Source organism: Gymnogyps californianus, chromosome 7 (assembly GCF_018139145.2).
Source record: "Gymnogyps californianus isolate 813 chromosome 7, ASM1813914v2, whole genome shotgun sequence".
NCBI lineage: Eukaryota > Metazoa > Chordata > Aves > Accipitriformes > Cathartidae > Gymnogyps > Gymnogyps californianus.
In genome coordinates, this window is record NC_059477.1 from 5,335,621 (window position 1) to 5,356,499 (window position 20,879).

The 20,879-nt window shown below is 42.4% G+C and overlaps 1 protein-coding gene across 6 annotated transcripts in view; it reads left to right on the plus strand.

The window, feature by feature from the left end:
• ERBB4 (erb-b2 receptor tyrosine kinase 4) overlaps positions 1–20,879 on the plus strand; it is a 528,844-nt gene that overhangs the window by 211,528 nt on the left and 296,437 nt on the right. For all 6 annotated transcript variants that reach the window (XM_050899627.1, XM_050899630.1, XM_050899632.1 and 3 more), the window contains exon 3: positions 11,044–11,230. In XM_050899627.1, the coding sequence (XP_050755584.1) occupies positions 11,044–11,230 (187 nt within the window). The remainder of the gene's footprint in view (positions 1–11,043; positions 11,231–20,879) is intronic.

The following is a 20,879-nucleotide window of genomic DNA, read 5'->3' on the forward strand; positions in this document are numbered from 1 at the left end:
TGCAAATTCAAGCACTCAGAAATTAGATAATGCCAGAACGATGGCTGCCTGCATCTGCCTTGTGTTAGGAAAGACACATTCTGTCCTTCTCCGCTCCTGATCACGAGCAGTTCCCCTTTCCTCTCTGATGTCTTGCCCTATGCCCCATCTTTTCCTTTCATAAAATTACCATTTCTTCTGGGCTCTTAATTCTTAAGCTTTTTAGAATTTTTATATCAAAAGCAAACCACTTTTTCTAGTCTTGTTCATAGAAAAAAGAGAAATAATTTTATGTAGAACTTTTCCAACAGCCCCCTCCATAAACTCACCAATAATTCAAACAAAAAAAAGATGATGTTTGTGCACCTTGAGGGAACCACCGTTTGTTCATTGTTTCAATAATTGCGTGTAGTAACAATGCTATATTTAAGGTGTCCTGTTATTCTGGACATGATTAAAAAAAAGCTCCCATCTCCTGTAAGATTGTGCATCTTGCTCGGTTCAGGAACCACACAGAAAATGTAATGAGTGGGAGAAGTTTTTAACACGCACCCTTGAAGAAAAGTAGTAGAATTAATGCACAGAAAAATCTTATCTTATGGTTAGTTCAGTCACTGCAGATTAGAGGTCCTTTTCCTGGTTGGTGGCACCCTGCATAATCTCAAAATCTGGAGTTTGTGTGTCTTTTGTAAAGAATACCTCTGAATTTAAAAATCAGATGCATTTACTAATTGCTCACATCTTATAAATTATGGATCTATCCTTGAAGGAGACTTTAACAATCTATTAAAGCCTGAATAACAGAGCTATTCTCCAGCTTCTAGATAAACAAAACAAAAACACAGCTTTAAAAACAACAAGAAGCCTCTTCACTTTTTATCTTAATGGAAATAAACCTAATCAAAAGGCAGCGATTAATGAATCTCTCCAGGGTTTCTATTCTTGAAGAGATTAGAGTTACAAAGGCTGAAATACTTTCAATAGGTAGGTGGGATGTTGAGCTCAGATGATGTATTCGTATAGGCTCAGCTAGAAATAAGAGTTGCTAAAATCCAATATTTGGATGAAGATTCTCCTCTTCAATGAAACCAGACAAACAGTCAACAACTCTTCCAATATTCACTAATTTATGCGTGCAAAAATGTCCTAGAGTGCCAATAAAGTTGGTTCCTCCCAGGAAATGCATTTAAAATACTCATTAAAGAGTGGTTGTTGCACATATGAAACAAACTGAAAGTATGTTTTTAAGAAAGTATTCTCTTGGGAAAGGAAAGCAAAGCTCTCCAAAAATAAGCTAACTGCTTTTTCAGGATTGGACAGCCAGCTATTTGCTTCTTGCAAAAAACCAAAAGCCCATACTGAGAATGTTTAGCTGAAATTTGGCAAGGTTAACACATTTTCACTATGTGTAGTCAGTTCCTGCATCCAGAAATAGAAACAGCCTTTTGCTTTCAGGAGTGGCCTGACACCTTCATCTGCAGTTTGAATAGAAAAATATAAAAGTCCTGTTGTTCAGCTCCACCTCTGTACCAGATCTCTGGGATGTTTAATTCATTCTGCATCACTCCAAGGAGTAGGAATCACGCCAACTGAGGGCTCTGTTTGCTTATGCAGTAGATGGTAGAGAAATTTTAATAAACACATTTAATTTATCTGGCTAACTATAGACTTCCCCGTAATTCATACCAACTAACCTGGCTGTGTACTAGGAAAAAAGAAATCACAACGTCTGATGTACAACGCCTGTCACTCATATTAAATAAACAAATAAAATCTCCTTCTGCTGTTAAATGCCCACAAAACAGTCCTAGGATCCTCACAGGGAGCTTGCTTACAGTGGTGTGTAATTCTGGACACCCTGTTACGGCCTGCACTGCATTTGTCATGTGTATTCTTCCATTTGACTTCTGATCAGACACTTGACCTTTCATAACCATCATGGGAAAGACATCCTTTTTCATCTCTCCTTTTTGTTCCCTGTATAAAAGTTCATCCACTTGCTGTCTCAGGCTGCATGTAAGCTGGAGAAGCTGGGAGTGCTGCCTAGCTGTGAGAGACTGTGAGCACTGGTCCTGCTCCTCCTCCTCCTCTTCTATTTTCTTTCCGTGCGAAGGAGACTTGGGCATGGATGGGCTCCCTGGCGTGCTCCAACCAGTTTCATGATCCGGAGGAGCAAGTAAGCAGCCTCCCAAGACTTAGTTCAGCATAGACACGAGCAAAAGTGTCATGGGGATTTAGAGTATCACAAATAGGAACAACGAGGAACTGTGAATGCTTTTTTCTTCTTTTGTAGATGATACCTTGTTTTGCCAAAATAAATGCACCAACTTGGTTCAGTCCACTGACATCTCAGGATGCCTGTGGAAGTGCAGGCGGCACTTAGCGTAAATACGACTGTGAAGCATTGTGCAGTGAAGGCAACAACTGGGGTCAAAGCTCCCCGCGTTGTTAGGAAAGCACGTCTGCTCTGAGAACTTTACAGTCTAACTACAAAAAAAGAAATATTAAAGCTGATTGTGGACGCAGACATCCCAATGCAGTGCTCACGCTGCTGGCCTGCGCTGCCTCTCTAAAGCAGTTTCAGGCATCGGTTTGATAAGACAGCCCTCGCTTTGTCTTTCCTGGTGAAAGCGTCCCGAGAGCCTTGAATGTGCTCACAGCTTCTCATAGGTTATGGCTGTCTGAGGGAAATTGATAAAAGAGGATGTGTTTTCCCATGGTTATTACTTTCCTAAAATCCTTCCAGAGTGTTGATATTATTTGGTTTATGAAGTAGCGGTTTGTGCAATTTTATGTTGCCTGGAAAGAAACCATGATTTACTTGATTGAAGCTCCCAAAAGCAGAGAAGGCAAAAGGCGTCAATCTCTCCAGTTGGAAATTCTGTAACTGGGCAGCTATAAGCTGATGTGCTTTGAGTTTCTGTAAAATGTAGCTACTACTAAACAGCCCAAATGGTAAAGCATTTTGTAACAGCATAATGCTTTCATTTCAGTCTTTCCGATCTAATTTATGACTAAGTTTTCCCTTGGGAGATGATACAATAAACTCTCCTGGAAACCAGTCTGCAAATATGTTGAAGGCCAATTGGATATTACAGATATAATGTCAAAATTCTTATTGTCTTGCTAAATATGTAGTCATCCATAGCTTTCCTCAGGACAGAAAGATGTTAGCTGTGAAGATTGGGTTGTTACAGAGTGGAGACTTCGTCTAGGTCATAACGTTTCTCAGCATAAACAGCTTAGGATTTATTATGTGCACTTAGGCAGCCTGTGTACCTGAAAGTTAGACACTTCCTAAGCAGATACACAAACAGAGGAATTGCGTTTTAGACAGAAAACATTGAGAAGACTCTCAGATATTGATGTAAGCCTGATCAGTTTCTCTATTCCGATGGTATGTTTAACTGAAGTAGGCATAGACACATGGTGCAAGCTGACACCTGAGCTTAAGTCTAACTCAGTCAACAGGAAGAATACTTGGATATGTCTTCAGAAACTGTATTTCAAAATTTGAAAGCAAAAGGGGTTTTTTTTGGTCCTGTTATTTACCTGTTATTTCTATTTAATGTTCCCATTCCCATATTATTTTATTATTTTGTTTGTTGTTATTTTATTTTTCACATCCCACTTTGTTTCCCCAGCAAGACTTTGCAAAATGAGTCAAGATACACATTTCAAAGGCTCCCCATGTTTTTGTCCGTCACCATCACTTATGTGTTATTTATGGGGCTTCCTTTCCAAATGCCAGATTTGGGCATTGATCTGCAGTTTAATGGATTCTAGACTGGCATTTGTTTTGCCTCCAAGCCCTCCCTAGACCCTTCTGTAATGTATATTAGCTCAGACTCGGCCTAACTTGCCTCATGTATGCAACAGTGTGATTCCTGCATCAAACTCGATAAATAAATAACTACACAGCTAATTCTCCTATTTTAATGTATGAAAAGTCCCCCTCTTGGAACAACAAAATGTAAAGACCAACCATTCAGAAAACAAAGCTTTAGTTCAACAACTCCCAAAGTGGGTTCTATAAATTATGTGGCAAAATCTTCACTTAAAATTTCCTACGGCTTTAATAAAAGTTGCATCTAACTGACTGCTACTTTACATTTGAGGAAATCGAATGCTATGTTCAATCCATTGATCTGCTGCTCAGGATATTATTAATATTTTGTAAGGTTATTACTAAAGAAGACTAGATGTCTGTGAGTACAAGAGTATGATTTAAAGTTTCTACCAGCTGTCTTAAATAACTGAATCACAGTTCGATTCTGCAGCCATGCAGCAGTGCAAGGCTCCTCAGGTACAGCTCTTAACAAAATTACATCTAAGCCCTTCCTTTGCCTCTAATACATCTTAAAGCAAACTGAAAGACTACCAGAAGTTCCTCTTTTTTTGGTAACAAATTTGAATCTAAACTGCAACTTTACTGTTTTGGACAATAAATTCTCTGCAGCTGCCAAGGCAACTCTAGTTACGGTACACTGCTTGCTTCTGCATCAGGCACCAGAAAAATGTTTTTCACAATCTGTGTTCTGATATTGATCAGTGTGCTCAATCTTGAGGGACTTTTATTGAAGCTTGTACAGCGTATCTGAAAAACCACTGGTGCTCAGAAGGGCTTAACATCACAATTTCACAAGTGTTGATGTAATTGAAGGATGCACAGCGTGGAAGCAGACAAGACGCGAGCTTGTTGTGGAACAAAATTCCTTATGTGCGTGCTCTGTGTTACCTTTGACGTTGTTTCTAAACGGAGTGTCCTCTTAGACGTGAGAAATGTCAGTATGTACTACGTATTTCTCATGGTTGTGGATGGGGCTTTGCGAGAAGTTGGTAACAGCCGTGTGCCTGAATCCTGTAAATACGTTGCCTGAACTCCTTTGAAAATCTTGGTTTATCATGTCATTAAAAATTCATAACCATCAACGAGCAATGCATGGAACAGCTAATTGAGCTTCATAAATTGCAATAGGCTAGCTATTTCCACATTTAGGATATCAGCGTTTCCCTTAGAGTTAGCATTGCAAGTGCTGTAGCTGCTTAGAGGCCACTTTGTGGTTATTCAGTAAACGCTAACTTTTTTAATTATGACAATGAAAGATGTATTGCATTGCATGGGTGAAAATGTATGAACAAATAATGAAAATTAGTTGATGGTGGTTTAGGTTACCAGCACACTCACAAACATGTCCAACTGAATTTTGTGAAGGTGGCTATTATGATTGCCCTGAGAACTTGTTTAAAGTTAAGCAAGTGTTGTCTTTACCGTATTGTGTTTTTTCCTCACAATAAAAACAGGAAACAAATTTGGCCAGTTGGATGTTGCACAGTTTTAACTAGATATAAATGTGTACCTTTTAATTGATCAAAAAGCAAAATGTGAAATGCTCTGTTCAAATCAACTTGAGATGTGAAAAGCTTCTGAAGGAGATGACGTGGTGGTGACTGTTCACTTTCGTTATTTTAATCATGACTTTGCTGTGGCATATTAACCTTTGTTAAGGTGGAAAAAAGGATGATGCACTTAAGAAATATTTTCCCCTTTGTATCACTTAGAAATCTGACTTTCTTAGGATTTAATGTAATGCAACAAAGCGCACAGTTCATGTTGGAGGGTCAGCCTAGCTCCTTGGATCAGGGTCAGGAGACGTCTGTTATCTGCTGGCAGCTGAGCTGCGCGAGGAGCCTCACTGCTGCTTTGTGAAATGGATATCCCCTGAAAATAGAAATTACTGGTTTTGCAACAGAGGGGATGAAAAGTGTCCACTTGGCTTATTCCCTGCATATATGTACTTTAAAGTTCTTTGCCCTTTCTATTTCCCTCCTTGTGGTGGAAGAAGAAGAAACCCCTTCCCTGTAGAAACCCCTGTGCCTCCCCAGACTTTTCCCAGTAGCTGGCTGACTTTATACCCCTGGGGGTGGAACCCTGGCTTTCCCTGGGGACCAAAGCACCTCTGTCTCACTGCAAACGAGTGCTGGAAAAGCAAAGGCTTTTGTCTTTGTCTCTCGGGTGAATATGCTGAATATATATTCTTTAAGTCTTTTTTTTTTTTTTTTAATGTTTGTGAATTAAACACACTCATTCTTCAGGTGATCCTCATCTCCTGTGCTTGTGTTTATTGGCACTTTCGAAGTGAGATCATAGCAGACTCGAAATGTACTTAGCTTGTATGGAAAAGGGGAAAATTAACCTAAAGGATAATTAATTGTCTGGGGTCCCACAAGCGTGAGCTGACCCCTGCAGCAGGTTGCTATTGCTCCAACTCCTGTGCCAGCGACGTGTGTCCAGTCGGTTGAGGCAGCGAGGGCTTTGCTTGATCACCTGATCCGGTGATCAGGTTCAGCGACTGGATAAATAACACATCTGCAGCTGAAATAAAAACCCACAATATAGCTCTCTTCGGTGCCTTAGCCACAGCCTAACCTTCCCCGATAGATGTTAAGAAGACTTGGTAGTGTTTATGAGAAACATCAGCTTCCCTAATTGTTCATTGATCTGTTGTTCTGGGCAGAATGATGAAGTTTTTGCTGTTATTTTGCTCCGTTTCACTCGGATTCGTTTGACTTGAGCCGAAGGACGATTTAAGATGGCAAGGAACAATCTTGCCTTTTACTCCCAGCTGACAGGATAATTCTGGCTTTGCTGTTGGGAGCTTAAAATGCTTTACCTGTGCTCAGCTAATATTAGTTGTAATTAAGGGAACGGGTTGTCTAGAGCTCGTTTTTACAGTTCATCACCTGAAAAAGAACCTCTGAAAATAACCCTTTTGGTTTTGGTGTCATTTTGGGACCCTGTTTCTCTGTTTGCCCTGCATGCGCCCACCTGCACCCTCCGAGGTGGCTGCCTCAGCACGGCTGAGGAGAGCAGTGGCCGCCATGTTGTAGCAGCCCCTTGAGGCGGGGCAGCTCCTCGGGGCGGGGCGGCGCAGTGCCTGGAGGCACGAAGAGTTTCAGGACACACGGCCTTGACCGGGTCCATTGTCATCGAAGGGTAACGTGTTTTTAAGTTTAAAAACAAAAAAATGCCTATGTTGGGGATAGTAGAGGCTGTTAGGAGACTGGTTGATAGGCTACTGTGCCTGTTTTTGGGGTGCAGGGCAACGCTGGGCCTTAGAGACAGCAAGCTGTGGAGCACAAGTACTCATCTCCTGTCCGAAAATACAGATGAAGAGCTTTTCTCTGGTAAATATATCAGATTTGAACCCTGTGGCTTGGTGTGGTTTTGAAGCAGCTCATGAGGCTTTAGATTTGTCAGTGATTAATAACCCCCACCCCCTTTTGTTTCCTCCTAGAAGCATGCCCTTTCTTATTTCAGGATCTGATACCTAACAGGCCCAGTCAGAGGAGCAGACACCTTTGGCTCTTGAATCCTCGGAGGTGTCTCCTCATCTGCTTTCAGGCATGTCTGCTTGGAGGGCTCGATGAACAGCATCCCTTGTCCTTTTGCGACAGGGAGCCTGTGAGTTTCAGCCTTTTCCTCATTCAAATCTATATGCTCATTCGCGCTGCCATACCTGAACAACTTTGGGGAGCCAAAATGTGTTTACCGAAGCAGCGGGAGTGCTGTGGGAGCCTGAGCCTGTTGCTGCCTCACTTGGTGGCTTCTTCACATAACAGGTCATGTCTCAGGAGCTGGAAAGGTGATAAGGAAAGGCAAGATCACGAGGACTAGGAATTCCCAGTCAAAATAATGCTGTAATGGGGTTAGGGGAGAGTCCCACAAAATCGCAGTGGTCAGCAATCAAGATTGGAGGTTGCCAGAATTCGTTTGGTTTTCCCCGTTGGAAACTTTCAGCTTTAAGTCTGTTGGCGATTAATCTGCCTCTTTCCATTCCAGTTGTAGGTTATGGGAACAAAATGCAGTTATTTGCATCCTTGTCTCCTTTTTTTGTTTCCTGAGGGACAGACTCATGAGAAATGTATTTTTGCAAGGACCTCCAGCCCTAGCAGGAGAATCAAACTAGGCAGTGACATTCAAACTACCAGTGCTGTGAGTCTCTCCATTGTCTTGGTGGAACACAGATCAATGCTGAAGCAAAAGTAGCTCAAATAGAGCATTAGGATACCTGAGCTCAGGATACCTGAACAGGAAGGCATTCAGCCTTGTATACAAAGGACGAGAGGTTTAAATCATGCCTAACCTTGGCAAGAGTTGCAGAGGAGGAGATCAGGCTGGCTGATCCTGTCTGGTGTGAGGATTTGTGAGTCTGCATGGAAGCCAACAGGCGTCTTTGCGGTGACTCCAACAGGGCTTGGAGTGAGCTCCAAGCGGGCAGGTGTTCATTTTCAGTAAGACTCATGTCAAAACTTGCAGTGACTGGCAAAGTGACAGCGTTGGCCAGGAGTGGCCAAAACCTGAGCTGCCTGCTGCACTCCCAGTACGTTTTTTCAAGCTGTACCAATCAGAAAACACACTATCCTGCAAAACATGTTATTGCTCTGCCTTTTTCATTCAAATTTGAATTAAAAAATAAAATAAACCCCCAAATTAATATGACAGACCACTAGATTTGGTCAGTCGGGTTGCTGTGTTCTAGTAAATTAGAAACCCTTTGGTTTATTTTCATAGTTTTGTTTTGCAAGGATTAACATGCCAGTTTCTCCAGCAAATAAATAGGTGTTGCAATATGATGGAAGCCATGGGACTGGAAAGGACCCTCTGGTTTGTCAAAATATTTGCCATAATTTGTCATTTCAGTTGGATAAACCAAAGTATAGGGCTTCTGGAGTAATTCACAATTATCAACAAAAACACTTTGTCTTTTTCTCCCCCTTTTTTTTAAAAACTTTGGAATGAAGGTTTGCTGCTGAGTGTGTGTGTGTGTGTGTGTTTAATTTCAGTGCCACGCTGAATTAGGGCCCTTTCAGGTGGACTTGCTGTTCAGCAGTAAATAAGACATACCCTAAAAATAGAGAACGTGGTTATAAGTGACAAAAATTGGCAGGGAGGACTTGATCAGATGCAGTTTTGGAACCGCTTTCAATTTTTTCCAACTCAATTCCAAGTTAAACATCCCTTTAAATTAATTAGAGCAATCACAGTATCCATAGAATATCAGTGGAGAAATTGAAGCCATGAGTATGATCTTAATATTTGCTAAATTCTGAAGAGAAGCTAAAAAAGCCAACTTAAGGAAATTTTTGCGTACGATGAAAAACAAATTCCTGACCAAACTGGCTAAGGTGAAATGCCTGAAAGCAAAGACCTATCGTGAAAGTGCTGGAAAGCTTCTGATTATAATGGAATCGATATCCCAGGGTATAATGCAGCTCTATATTTAATATTGAGTTGCTGAACTGTACTTCTCAACCTAGCTCAACTCACTGGGTTCTCATCAAAGTCCTGTGATGACACTGTGCTCTGTTTAGATGCCAAGCAAGTCTTGAAATAGCTCCAGAGCTTTTTCAGCAGCTTCAGCTGAGTACAGACGTCTGACTTCAGAAGGACAGCTAGTGCCTACAGTTTGTGGCATATCAATCCTTCCTTATGTATACTGCCACACTTGTTAATAATCTCATGAACTTTTTATAAACCTAATTAAAAGGCTCTTGCACACTTACGTATGACATCATGGCAACAGCGCTGAACCAGCAAAGCAAAAGCCTGTCCTTTGTGCTGCAAATCCATGTTGCCTTTCTTTATTAATGATACATACACAACACATTTAATTCGATGCCTGCTATTGTCTGCCTGTTTGTTGTTATTACAATATTGACTGGAGTCCCCGTCATGTTAGTTATAGTCTGTGCACGTTACTCTAAGCGGAATTTTTCTTTCTGTGTATTGTTTAAGGTATTGACTTTGCCAAAGGGAAGAAAAAAGTGCATGCATCCGCTTAAGCACACAAGTAGTTATATCAATTTCTGTCCATTAAATATGTATACACACATTAATATACACGTATAGAGTGGTTGCAGGCATGGAATTAGGTGAGATTTGAAAATCGTATTTGAGAGACCCTTTCCAACATGGAGGTCCTGTTTCTGGGAGCAGCTCTGGGCAGGAGCATCCCTCAGCGTATGTGAAGTCCTGCTGAGGATGATGGGGCTCTATGTACGTGTTGAAATGACACTTTTCAAAGGCATTTGCAGATTTCTAGGCCGTTTATTTAAATTCCTTAGAATGAACTTTACTTTCTAAAAGAGCATACTTTTAAATCTTTTTTTCTTTCTGAAAAAGTCTTAGTTCTGTTAAGCTTTTGGACTTTGAAAAACTGTTTCTAGTTATTGGGCTTTGGGGTGTTTTTTCCCTTTACAACCCAGGCAATCAATTTCTGAGTGTGAGCAGGAGGGTTATTGAGTAGTTCATCTAAAGCAAACAAAGAATTCAGCCAACCCAAAGATGCAGCAATCATTTTGCTAAAGGTTTTGATACTGGTTTTGATCAAAGTCTGGGATATATAGTATGTATGGTTCCAGCACTTCCAAATGAAACTTGAAGTTGAATCTTTGCAAATGTTCGGTGATTGATTTCATTTAGAAGTACAAAAATGAGTGTTAATACATATGTGCTTTGTCTTTATTTACTCTTCCAAACCTGCCCCCTGTTTCTACCATCCATTCCTGTTCGATGGTGAACTCTTCCAGAGGGGTGTCTCTTACCCCATGTTGTGTCCCTTCAGTCTCACCCTGAAATACCCTGTACAATAGAGAGTTACTTGCAGACAGAAAATCTTACCTGAACTGTGGCATTGCCCCAGTGGATTCTGCTCATGTCCTGCAGAGGCCTTAGACCTTCTCTCTGCTTTGAGTTGCGCAAAGTCATCCTTTCGTGCATCTTTAATACTTTACTATGGATTTCTGCTCAAGTTTAATAAAACTGAGAAGAATGGCTACCTCTTTATTTTCTACTTTTCAAACAAGTAGCTCTAATAAACTCAATTAATTGAAACAGAGATGTGCTTAAAATCAATAAATTGAAACGGAATTTATTTTCCAAAGCTTTTTTTTTTTCCCTTGGGTACCAGCATCTCATACTAACACATCCACTGTATGAGAAATTCAGAACAATTAAAAATGGACCATTTCTAATGTGTTTGTTTCATTTTTGCCTTTCAGTCTATCCGAGAAGTCACAGGCTATGTTTTGGTGGCTTTGAATCAGTTTGAATACCTGCCATTGGAGAACCTGCGCATCGTTCGTGGGACCAAACTCTATGAAGAGCGATATGCTTTGGCGATATTTCTTAACTACAGAAAGGATGGTAACTTTGGACTCAGGGAACTTGGCTTGAAGAACTTGACAGGTAAGTGAAACTCACAAACGTTATGGATTAGTTGCAAGAAAAAAATGAGCTTGTTGAATATTCGCCCCAGTGCCCTCAGTCACTTGCATTCTGCAAGTAACAGAGGTACCACGAGAGGCTGGCAGTTGTGCATTGTTTGAGAGGCTCATTGGTACTTCATTTCATTCCTTTTTTGGTTCACAACTGTACTTTTCTCAGTACTGTTCAAAGGCTGTGTGTGGAATTCATGCCAAGAGCATACTTGAAACAAAAATAGTTGTTGAAAGAGTAGATGAACTTTTTTTCTTAGTTTCGAGAACATGAGCATGTTGGTTTCCTTGTGATCCTCGGTTATTGCACGTGTGTTGCTTAAGGTGTTACGTATTTTCTGCCAAGTTAGCCTAGCTGTAGCATCCCCTCTGCCTCCGCTCTTGCTGCTGTCTGTGTCACCATTGCTGCTGCACTGGGGGGGTGTGGGGAGAGGAAGAGCATGGGAGGGGGAGACTGTACCTTTGGTGTATTTAATTTTAGAGCTCCCTTTTCTAAGCAAAAATAGTGTATGTGAGAAAAGTGCTTATTTTCTTGAGACAAAAATTTAAGCCAAGTCCATGGTTTTATGTTCATCTGTAAATTCAGGGCTGGATCATGATGTGGGGTAGATCAACATTTCATTTCTCCCAGCTGAGGATCTACAGTCAGTGGTGTGGGAGATTAAAAATTGGCTAAATATCACTGGACTGTAACTCAATAAAGTGCAGGCAGTGGCAAACTCTTTTTAGGGAGTTCACTGGAAGTATTTTATTTATACCTGGTTTCTCATCAGCTATGATCATTTCTACCCTAAGCTTTGGTGATTGTGAAATGGCCTCATTTCTGCTAGTGGCTAAAGGCTGACTAAAAATCACTGACCTGAGCTGGATGTGGAGTTCGAACCTGAGTACAGAGAGGTGGGAGCCTTCTGAACTATATTTAGGCAGCTTTCACTCTCTGCTTTTTTTGTGTCACAGTATTCAGTGGCACAAAAGTGCTTACAGTTCCTTGTTGTTCAAGCCTCACTGGACCGTACAGCTAAGCTTTCAAAAACAGGAGGGAAAAGGAGGCCTGAAATATTTTACAAAATAAAACAGTTTTGGCTGACTCTTTCTGATCAGGCTCTCTCTTCTGGTCATATTTTTAACAATTTTCTTTACTGAGACCATCACGCTGATATGAGAGTGCTTCCCAAGGTCTCTAAATCCCTGCCATCTACTACTCTTCTGTCACTGTCATAATCCAATTTTCTCCTCTCCTGTTCCCACACTTCTTCCCACCTTTCTGATTTAGGATGTTCATTGTGACTGTCTATGCCTTCACATAATACAGAGCCATAGCATTGGGTAATAATAGTATTATCTGTTTCTTCATATACTTTTTCTTGTCTGTGGGTCTCAAAATGCTTTGTAAAAGACATTAGGCTGGGTGAAACTGAGACAGAGAGGTGATGTGAGGCCAAGGCCAGAGAGGGACTGGAACCCTTTGCTCCTGGGTCTGAGGCTGCTGTTCTGCCAGGAAGTGAGGGTTGTATTTTCAGTGCTTGTTTAGCCACAGCTTTGCTGCTCAGTAACATAAAAAACCTTATCTGTAGGCTCCGGCTCAAGATTTTCTTCTTGAACCAGCTGCCCTGCGCCAACAGGCAGTTCGTCTGACTCCAGAGATTCTCTCTGGAAGCCACTTTTATGTGATTGGTACAGCACCAAAACGGCCCACCAAATAGCTTGACTTTCTTTTCAAGTGTCATAAGAAAACCTGTCTTAGCTCAGCCTCTGAATGTTTCCTAACATGAGATCATCACAGCCACTTCATCTGATTTAGGTGTTTACAAAGGCCTCTGATGGGATTATTTGGCTCAAAATGTATTGTTGTCTCTTGGAAGAGAAGTGCCCTAATAACACTAGCTTGTCTCCACTGAGCACTTAAAATAGCTTCTGGGTGCTGAATATGAGCCAGTGCATGCTTCAAAATACTCTTAATATTTTCTAGATAGCATGTGCCTCACGAGTCTCTTCAGCAGCTGTTCTTTGACCATTTTGTATACTGGTTAAGATGCACCTGGCTATTTTAACCCACAACCTGCTTCTTGTTGCAAATGCTCTCCCTGGAGCATATTAATACTTAATTTATTTTCCTAACACATCCTTAGCATTAGTAGCTGCATAAAAATAACTGGTGGATGTGAGAGTCAGTGATGTTGCAAGGCTGCGATAAATCAGCAGTGTCTGAACCTATCCTGTGTCTACCAGCAACTCCATATTTACATCAGAAACAACCAGTGATTTGTTATTAAATTTAAGATGAAGCAGCCCCTGTGAGCTTGCATCCTGCAAGCTTCTAGTCCACTGCAGATTTCAAGAGATTGGCTTTGAATGGTGCATCTCTTTCACTTGAGTAAAATATAAACATAACTCCTGCCTTGCATGTGGAGAACTGTCTTTCCAGGGCTTATGCCTTGTTCACAGAAGTTTGGGAAGTTCTGTTCTTATTTGTGCAGTGTCTGGATGATGGGATCCTGAGGGTATTTCTGCCCGGTACTGCACAATATACAAATACAAACACTACTCCCTGTGTTAAATGAGGAAGCTGCTCTCACCTGCAGATTATCCTCAGACTTAACCAGAGACAGGGTTTCAGCCTCCTGTGCAGTACCATTGCATTGTTCTCAGTGTGTTGTTAACAGCTGTGTTTTTATTGCCAGATACGTCTATCAGGTTTTCATATTTAAATGTAACTTTAAATGCTTGAATTTCATCCCTTACGCTATAAAAACCCCCCACAGCTATGAAGGCAGTAAGTTTTATCTCACACATGATCCAGTTCTCACTCATGATGTCTGTCAACCCGAAAGGGAGTTTTGTTTGTGTAGCGCAGGCCAGGACCATGTCCTAAAATTCATGTGACACTTGCAAAAACTCTTACCTACAAAAATCCTTTTCTGACTTGTTATAAAAACTTAGTCAATGGTTCCTCAGAAGTGTCAAAACCAAACAGACATTCAACTAATGAAGTGGCTGCTGCCATCTCAGCTGGATTCATCTCAGCTTGCAGATTCAGCTGCCAAGTAGCCTTAAAGTAAAAAGGAAGGTTTGACATACTGAACGTATTATTCAGCCTGAGATTAGCAGAATAACCGATGCTGAGGGAGAAGGTATGCCACCTTCTTCCATTTATTGCATGTGAGCTAGTGCAAATCATTCCTGTCTTCCCCAGGTAGCTAGGCAATCAACCTTAACTTACCCAATGAAAGGGCATAATCATTGTTCACACTTTGAGTACTCCAAATATAGACAATACCTGATGGCTGCGTTTCATTATGGCATTTATCTTCATGAGTGGGGAAAGAGGGATAACTCACAAGTGCCAAAACCACTTATGAAGTATCCCATATTTTCCTCTGAGTGAAGATGAATAAGAGAGATGTACAGCAAATGATGTATCTTTGACTGAGCAGTGATAACCTCATCTCCCCTGTTGGCCTTGGGGACAGAGGCTCCCCTGCATGTCCCTGTGCAACCATTGAATTCCTTTAATATATTAGAATAAAATGGACTTAGCAGTGATTAGTTCAGTAACACAAAAAAGCAGCAAAATATGTAGTTTCTTATCTGCTTGTTTTGCAGGAATGCAGATAAATGATCAGTTAAGATAACTGAGGTTCAAGTGACGAATGCATATTGTAGCTGAAAGGATTTGGTTGGTGATAGCCAAAGAAAGGAAATCTAATTTGATGGGTAGGAGAATCATAGGGAAAGGACCATCTTCACTGGGTGTAGAAAGTGATCCGTTATAAATTTCCCCTTCTGCAGATTTTTGTAATAGGTTTTATTTTTTTAGGTTTTGATTAAATTTATTTTTAATTGTTCTATAAAACAAAATGTTAAAGTTCTATGATTATTTCTGTAACATTTTTATTTTCTCACCACCACCACCCCACCCCACCCCCCCCCCCCCCCAAGAAATAGAAAATGCTAAGGAGTGCTTCAGAGGAGGGAGAAAAAGAATGGTATCTCTTATGAAGGTTGCTTTTCAATGAGTTTCTTGGGTTTTTTTAACAAGGACTGCTCATTTGCTATAATTATATTGCAGCTTGATCAGGTTGGAGGGAGGGGCATGGGAGGAGTCGAATTTTCTTTCCGCTTTGTTCACTGTGCACATTTTGGACCTACAGTGGTTTTGGAAATCTTATTTAGATACCCACTCAGGGCTTGAGCTCTTTCAGCGCTGTGTGACTGCACATAAAGCATTTTTGCTGCAGGGGTTAAGGCCACACCCTTTTTATTGCCTTGATCACAAAGCCCTCAGCCTGTATCAGCAAGATCTTTCCTTGGACCATACGCACACTGCACGAGCCACTGCTGAGTTCATGGTGTTTATTGATACGAACGCCTGTGTCTGACACCCGGCCTGAGCGGACGAGACTGGGCTGTGCTGATTGTGGCATATTCCTTAATCTCTGCGGCTTCGTACTAGTGGGGCAAACTGGGAAGAAAGCAATATGTAACTTGCCTCAGGCTTCCTATGCAACAGGTGGGCGAGGCATCACATCTCTAACCTTAGAGAGGTGTTGCTAGGATACATGGAGGAATGAGGAATTTGTTTAAAAAATCCCTTTGGTACCCTCTGCGTGCAGGACTGCTGCAGGAGTTACCTGCCCTGTAGGAGAAGCTGCAGTGGCTCTGTGATTGCCCAGGAGTGCTCCTTTCCCTACATCCTCAGAACTGCATGGACCACAGAGGCATTTGTATCCCAGCACCTCTTTGCTGAACGGCCAGTGGGTAGGAGAAAAGGGAGGAACACCTCGAGATGGCTGTGCTTCCCTTGGGAAAGGAGGGCTCTTCTGTGTGGTGGCACAGACCTCAGGGGCACAGTGCAGGACCTGCCATGGGTTCCCCTTGCTTACCTCACCCCTGTGGAAAGAAGGGCCACGGCTTGTGGCTGTCCCCACGCTCATAAATGCAAGTGTGCCTGCTGGCGCACATTTGTATCCTCTCCCCCAGGACACTGTTAGACTATTTCCTGGGAAAAAAATTGCCTCATTCCAGCTACTGCTCTCCTCAGACATTGTAGGCGTGATTTGACAGCCAGGAGAGTCCGGAGACCAGTCTCTGCTGGCAGTCGGTACGCAGCCGCCCTGTGCTGAGCATGGAGGCAGTTACTAGCACGGATTCAGGCTGCTCCCTGCCAGTTGGCATCAGTGCCTGGGAATGCTTCCAGGCACTCCTTGGCTTACGGCTGCAGATGTGGCCCTGAGGAATCCCAGATAAGGGGCCTGCAGGCTGGGGAGCAACTGCCTCCAGCTAGCAGAAGATTGCTCACAGGTGTTATCAAGGCAAATAGGTGTATTCTATATGGCCAGAAATAAATACTGATTTTGAGCCCCATGAGATTTGTACTCATGAGTTTATTATGTTCAGTAACAAGGGTGGGACATTGTTTTTTAAATTTCAGTAAGGCTAGAATTTTGCACAGTCTCTCTGAAGGATTTGGATATGCTTTTGTCATGCTAGATGGTATAGCTAATGTCTGTAGTTCTTTGCAACTTGTTGATCAACAATTTATGCTCAATTTTCTTTATTTCAAAGCACTTTACTGTTTTCAGTTCTGTCTCTAGTGATAGAAATGCGTGACCTTGTTTGGAATGATTATGGCAAGGAATTAAACAAAAAGCTCATCGTAATAATGATATATTGGTAAATGTTTTTAACTGGAAATTCAAAGGATCCCACAGAAAGTTGTTTGCTGGTGTCCCCCTGCCCCCCAATATTTTCACGTAAACTATGAAATGCATATAGTGGATTGCAAATGGTCTAAAACAGTTTATTGAAAGTAATACACAGAATGTTTGATGTGAGTCTCCGATGTCATGCAGCAGGAAAATCACGCAGCTTCTCCTGCAACAAAATGGGGCTTAAAATCACGGAGAGGAGCAAGCAGGCCAAATCCTTAGCTGGTGTAAATTGGCTTACTTGCTTTGACTTCATAATGAACGGAAATTTAAATTGCCCTTTACTTTCTTCAGTGGATCAGTTAATTCACACTTTAATTTATAAGTTAACTAGTGCCTAACTCCCACTTAAGCCCTTTTAAGGATGTTGTGTTCAGGGTGCTCTGTCAGGATTAATACCAGCTAATGATAGCTGACTCAAGGCATGTCTACACCGTGCAGCGGGGCTCTGTACAGGCATCTTTGAGCTAGCATCGAGCCTAGCTAGCTTTAGAAATAGCATTAACCACACCACTTGGGTCCTGTGCTTGGGCTAAATAACTCGGCAAGGTGGACACAGCAGATCACTCCTGTCTACCTGTGGTCTCTGCAAACAGAAGCACGTTGTCCTGGGCTTTCAGGGTCTTAATTATATGGCTGCTGGGTAAAGAAAGGTAGTGGACTGGGAGGAAGGACTGGGATCTAGAGTAGATAGAGGAAATCGTTCCTAGCCCTGTGGTGTAACCTACGCCTCTGCTGCTTTCTGTTGTGAATCACCACTTCTACAACAGAGCCAATAATGCTTGCCCACTTTAATTAGACTTATTTTGAGAGTTTGGTATGAAAATGCTACTAAGGGAGGATCTGGCGTGATGGTGGAATTCAGCTTTTAACACTGACAAATGTTAGTTTAAATGTCATTATAAAATACATCCAGGTACGCTGCCATTGTCACCTGATAATGCCATGTAAAATAATAATGCCATTCATTCACCTTTTCTTGGCAATTTCTCCTTTTCACCTCTCTGCAGTAGTTCTCTCTATCTGTGCATTTTTCAATTATGAAGTAAGAAATTCTCCGTGTTCTGGAGGTGTGAAACACCCTTTAGCTTTTTAGAAATATGGGCAATCAAGATAAATCCAGTAATACTGAAGCCTTCTAGTAATGGAGTAGCTTTGCCTGACTTCAGTGACTCGAGAGCTTTAGCTGCACAGGGATTTCTCTAGCCACATGCTTTGCAGGGAGTTAAACATCTGAACAGAGTAATCCCTCCATTTCAATCCCACGGGTCAGGAATGGGTGGCATTTCAAAACACCCAGCTTTGGCAGGCAGATCTGTGTTGAGCTACACTATAACTTAAGTAAAACGCAATAAGCATTATAGTCAGGAAGAAATTGTAGTTTATAGCGACAGCACTGCTGAAAAAATATATCCCAGCTCCTCACCTGCTTAGAAAGGAAAGAAAGAGTTGGGTTGTGCTCCACAGCCCAGGCCAAGTTCTGGTCTTGACTAGGTATTTTAGAAATTAAAATCCTTGCTACTCCAGTAGTTTATCTTCTTCAGTTCAGATGAATGAAGGAAGCGTTAATTTCAGGGGTTTTTTTCTTTTTCTTTTTTTTTCATCTTTCTCTCTACAGTCTTCTGAATTCATTGATTTTCTTATTTCCTTCTGACAGGCTACAGCTGAGAAGGAATTTGGTGCTTTTGTAAAATAATTAAAGTCTTGTGTTACATGGGGAATGTAACCTATCAGCACTCCCTAGCAAAAGGCAGGTTACTGAGCAAGATAGTTCAGTTGCCACTGGGTGGTGGGCTCTCTCTGTTCGCCCGCAATGGGGATGTGAGCTGTGAGCCACTGGTGGGGCAGAGGGACCAGCCTCCAGCAGCGTGGGGCTGCGGATGTCTAGGGCTCAAAATGGCATGAAACTCTGGGGATCAAGTGTCAAGTTTAGTGCCTTTACTTAAAGCTCAGCAACGGCATTTCAGTGGCTTTGCAGCATATGTCTGCAAGGCGGTATATGTCTACAAGGCAGCATATGCTTACAGGCCTGGATTTAAACCCAAATCCAAGGGTGAGCTCCCTTTTCTAGCTTTTCTTGCCCAACCTATAGGAGTAAGGAGTTGGCAAGGACACCATTCATTGCAAACAGAAAAGTTCCACTGAGTTCAGAGAAGGTTGGATCAGACCCCTAGGTTTACACAGTGGAAATAATTGGTGTTCCTAGGATATTTTCATGCTTGTTCATTTTCATGTCATTTGCTGCTGGGAGAAATTCCCTAGAAACTCTATATGGAGAGACTGGAGAGGCAATGAACCCTAAACTGTTTCATTTACTACATCTAGCTCCAGGGAAGCCCCTGCAGACAGAGGAGGCAGAGAAGCCCTCCCTAACACTCAGCACAGGGGCAAGACTTGTCACGTAACCTTCACTGCCTGCAGGCTGACAGAGGCAAGTACTCCCACCTTCCGCTTGGCCAGCTCCATCCCAGGCTGCTTGTTTCTTGCCTGCACACAAACCTGTTTCTTGCTGCATCGCAAGTCTCAGCCTGGCCAGCATTGGGACTAGTCTCGTCAAAACCAACATCGTGTAGTTTTAACGTGGGTGGGTCTGCAGCAGCCTTGAGATGTATGTGTGGCAGTGCAGGGCCAGGAGTGAGCAACAGTTCCTTAAGAGTTCTATCTGAAACTGAGTTAGATCACACAAGCTTTGTATGTTGGGATGTGAAAGGGAAATGCTGCTGTTATGAGGGTTCGTTGTGTGTTAGTCTATGAAAGAAGTAGCTCCAACAGATTGAACCCATCTGCAGTGCTACACTGACAGGTCCTGCCTGCAGTTTCCAGGGTGAGGAAAGCTCTTGTTAGCTTACCCACATGAGCACTGCTTCTGAATTTGCACACAGCAGTTCCTGATGAGGAGCAAGGAGTTTACCGTCAGGAGGTTTCCTTACATGACTGGGGGAAGTAAAAGGGACCGACAATTACGGTTGTCTCCAGAGACCCTTCGTGGCCTGCCTCATTTGTTACCCACACCCTGCACCACGAGAGTGGACGTGATGACAGCGATGTGTTCAAGGGCAGCAGTTCTGGGCAGCTGGGCGTACTGTGATTGTGAGTGTGCTTTGTAAACATTGAAACACGCAGCCACCTGCCCTGCATCTCTGCAAAGCTGCCGAGGCAAATGCAGAGATGGGCAGGAAAAGGTAACCTTGAGGGGAACATAAAAATAGAAATGCAGACCTGTAGAAGGGAAATCACCATGTGAACAGAGGTAAGAAAGTGGGAAACACCCAAATATATGCCCCACAATCTCTTGGTGGTGCAGAAGGACTCACCTGAACTGTAACTGCATTACGGATGAAGGAGCAGACAGGCTGCGCAGGAGTGCATCTGATACAGAACTGCTGGAGTTCTCTGGGACTCAAGACTCCCGGGTCAGTCCCGCCTAGCTTTGCAAGAGCCACTTTCCATATAAAGTGAAGTTTGATTGGTCTGAAGTGACAGCGTGAGGTAATCAGAGCGGGAGGCAGGTAATGCATGTGGACGCAGAGCTGTCCATGGGCTGTAGGAGCCTTTTGTGCATCACTAGGAACGTGCCTGCAGGCATGGAGTGGGGGAACAAAGGTATCAGATGAGGAGAACTCGCTGGAGGCCTTTTTCTTTGATGTTTGGAAATCGCTCAAGGGGCTGTCTTCTCTAAACCCCTTTGCCTTCCTTTTTTTTCTTCTTTTTTTTTCCCCCCTTGGTGAAACTTTCATAGATGTGCTTTCATTTCTTTAAGGCTTAGAAGCGAGAGGATGTCCATCTGGCCAATCATCGTACAAATGCTGTGCTCACGCTGGAGTTCCCCTGGGAGCTGGCTTCTGCTCCTGCCCATCAGAAATAGCGTAGCCACATGCTTTGGGTTTGAAACCACGAGTGCTCCCGATGCGG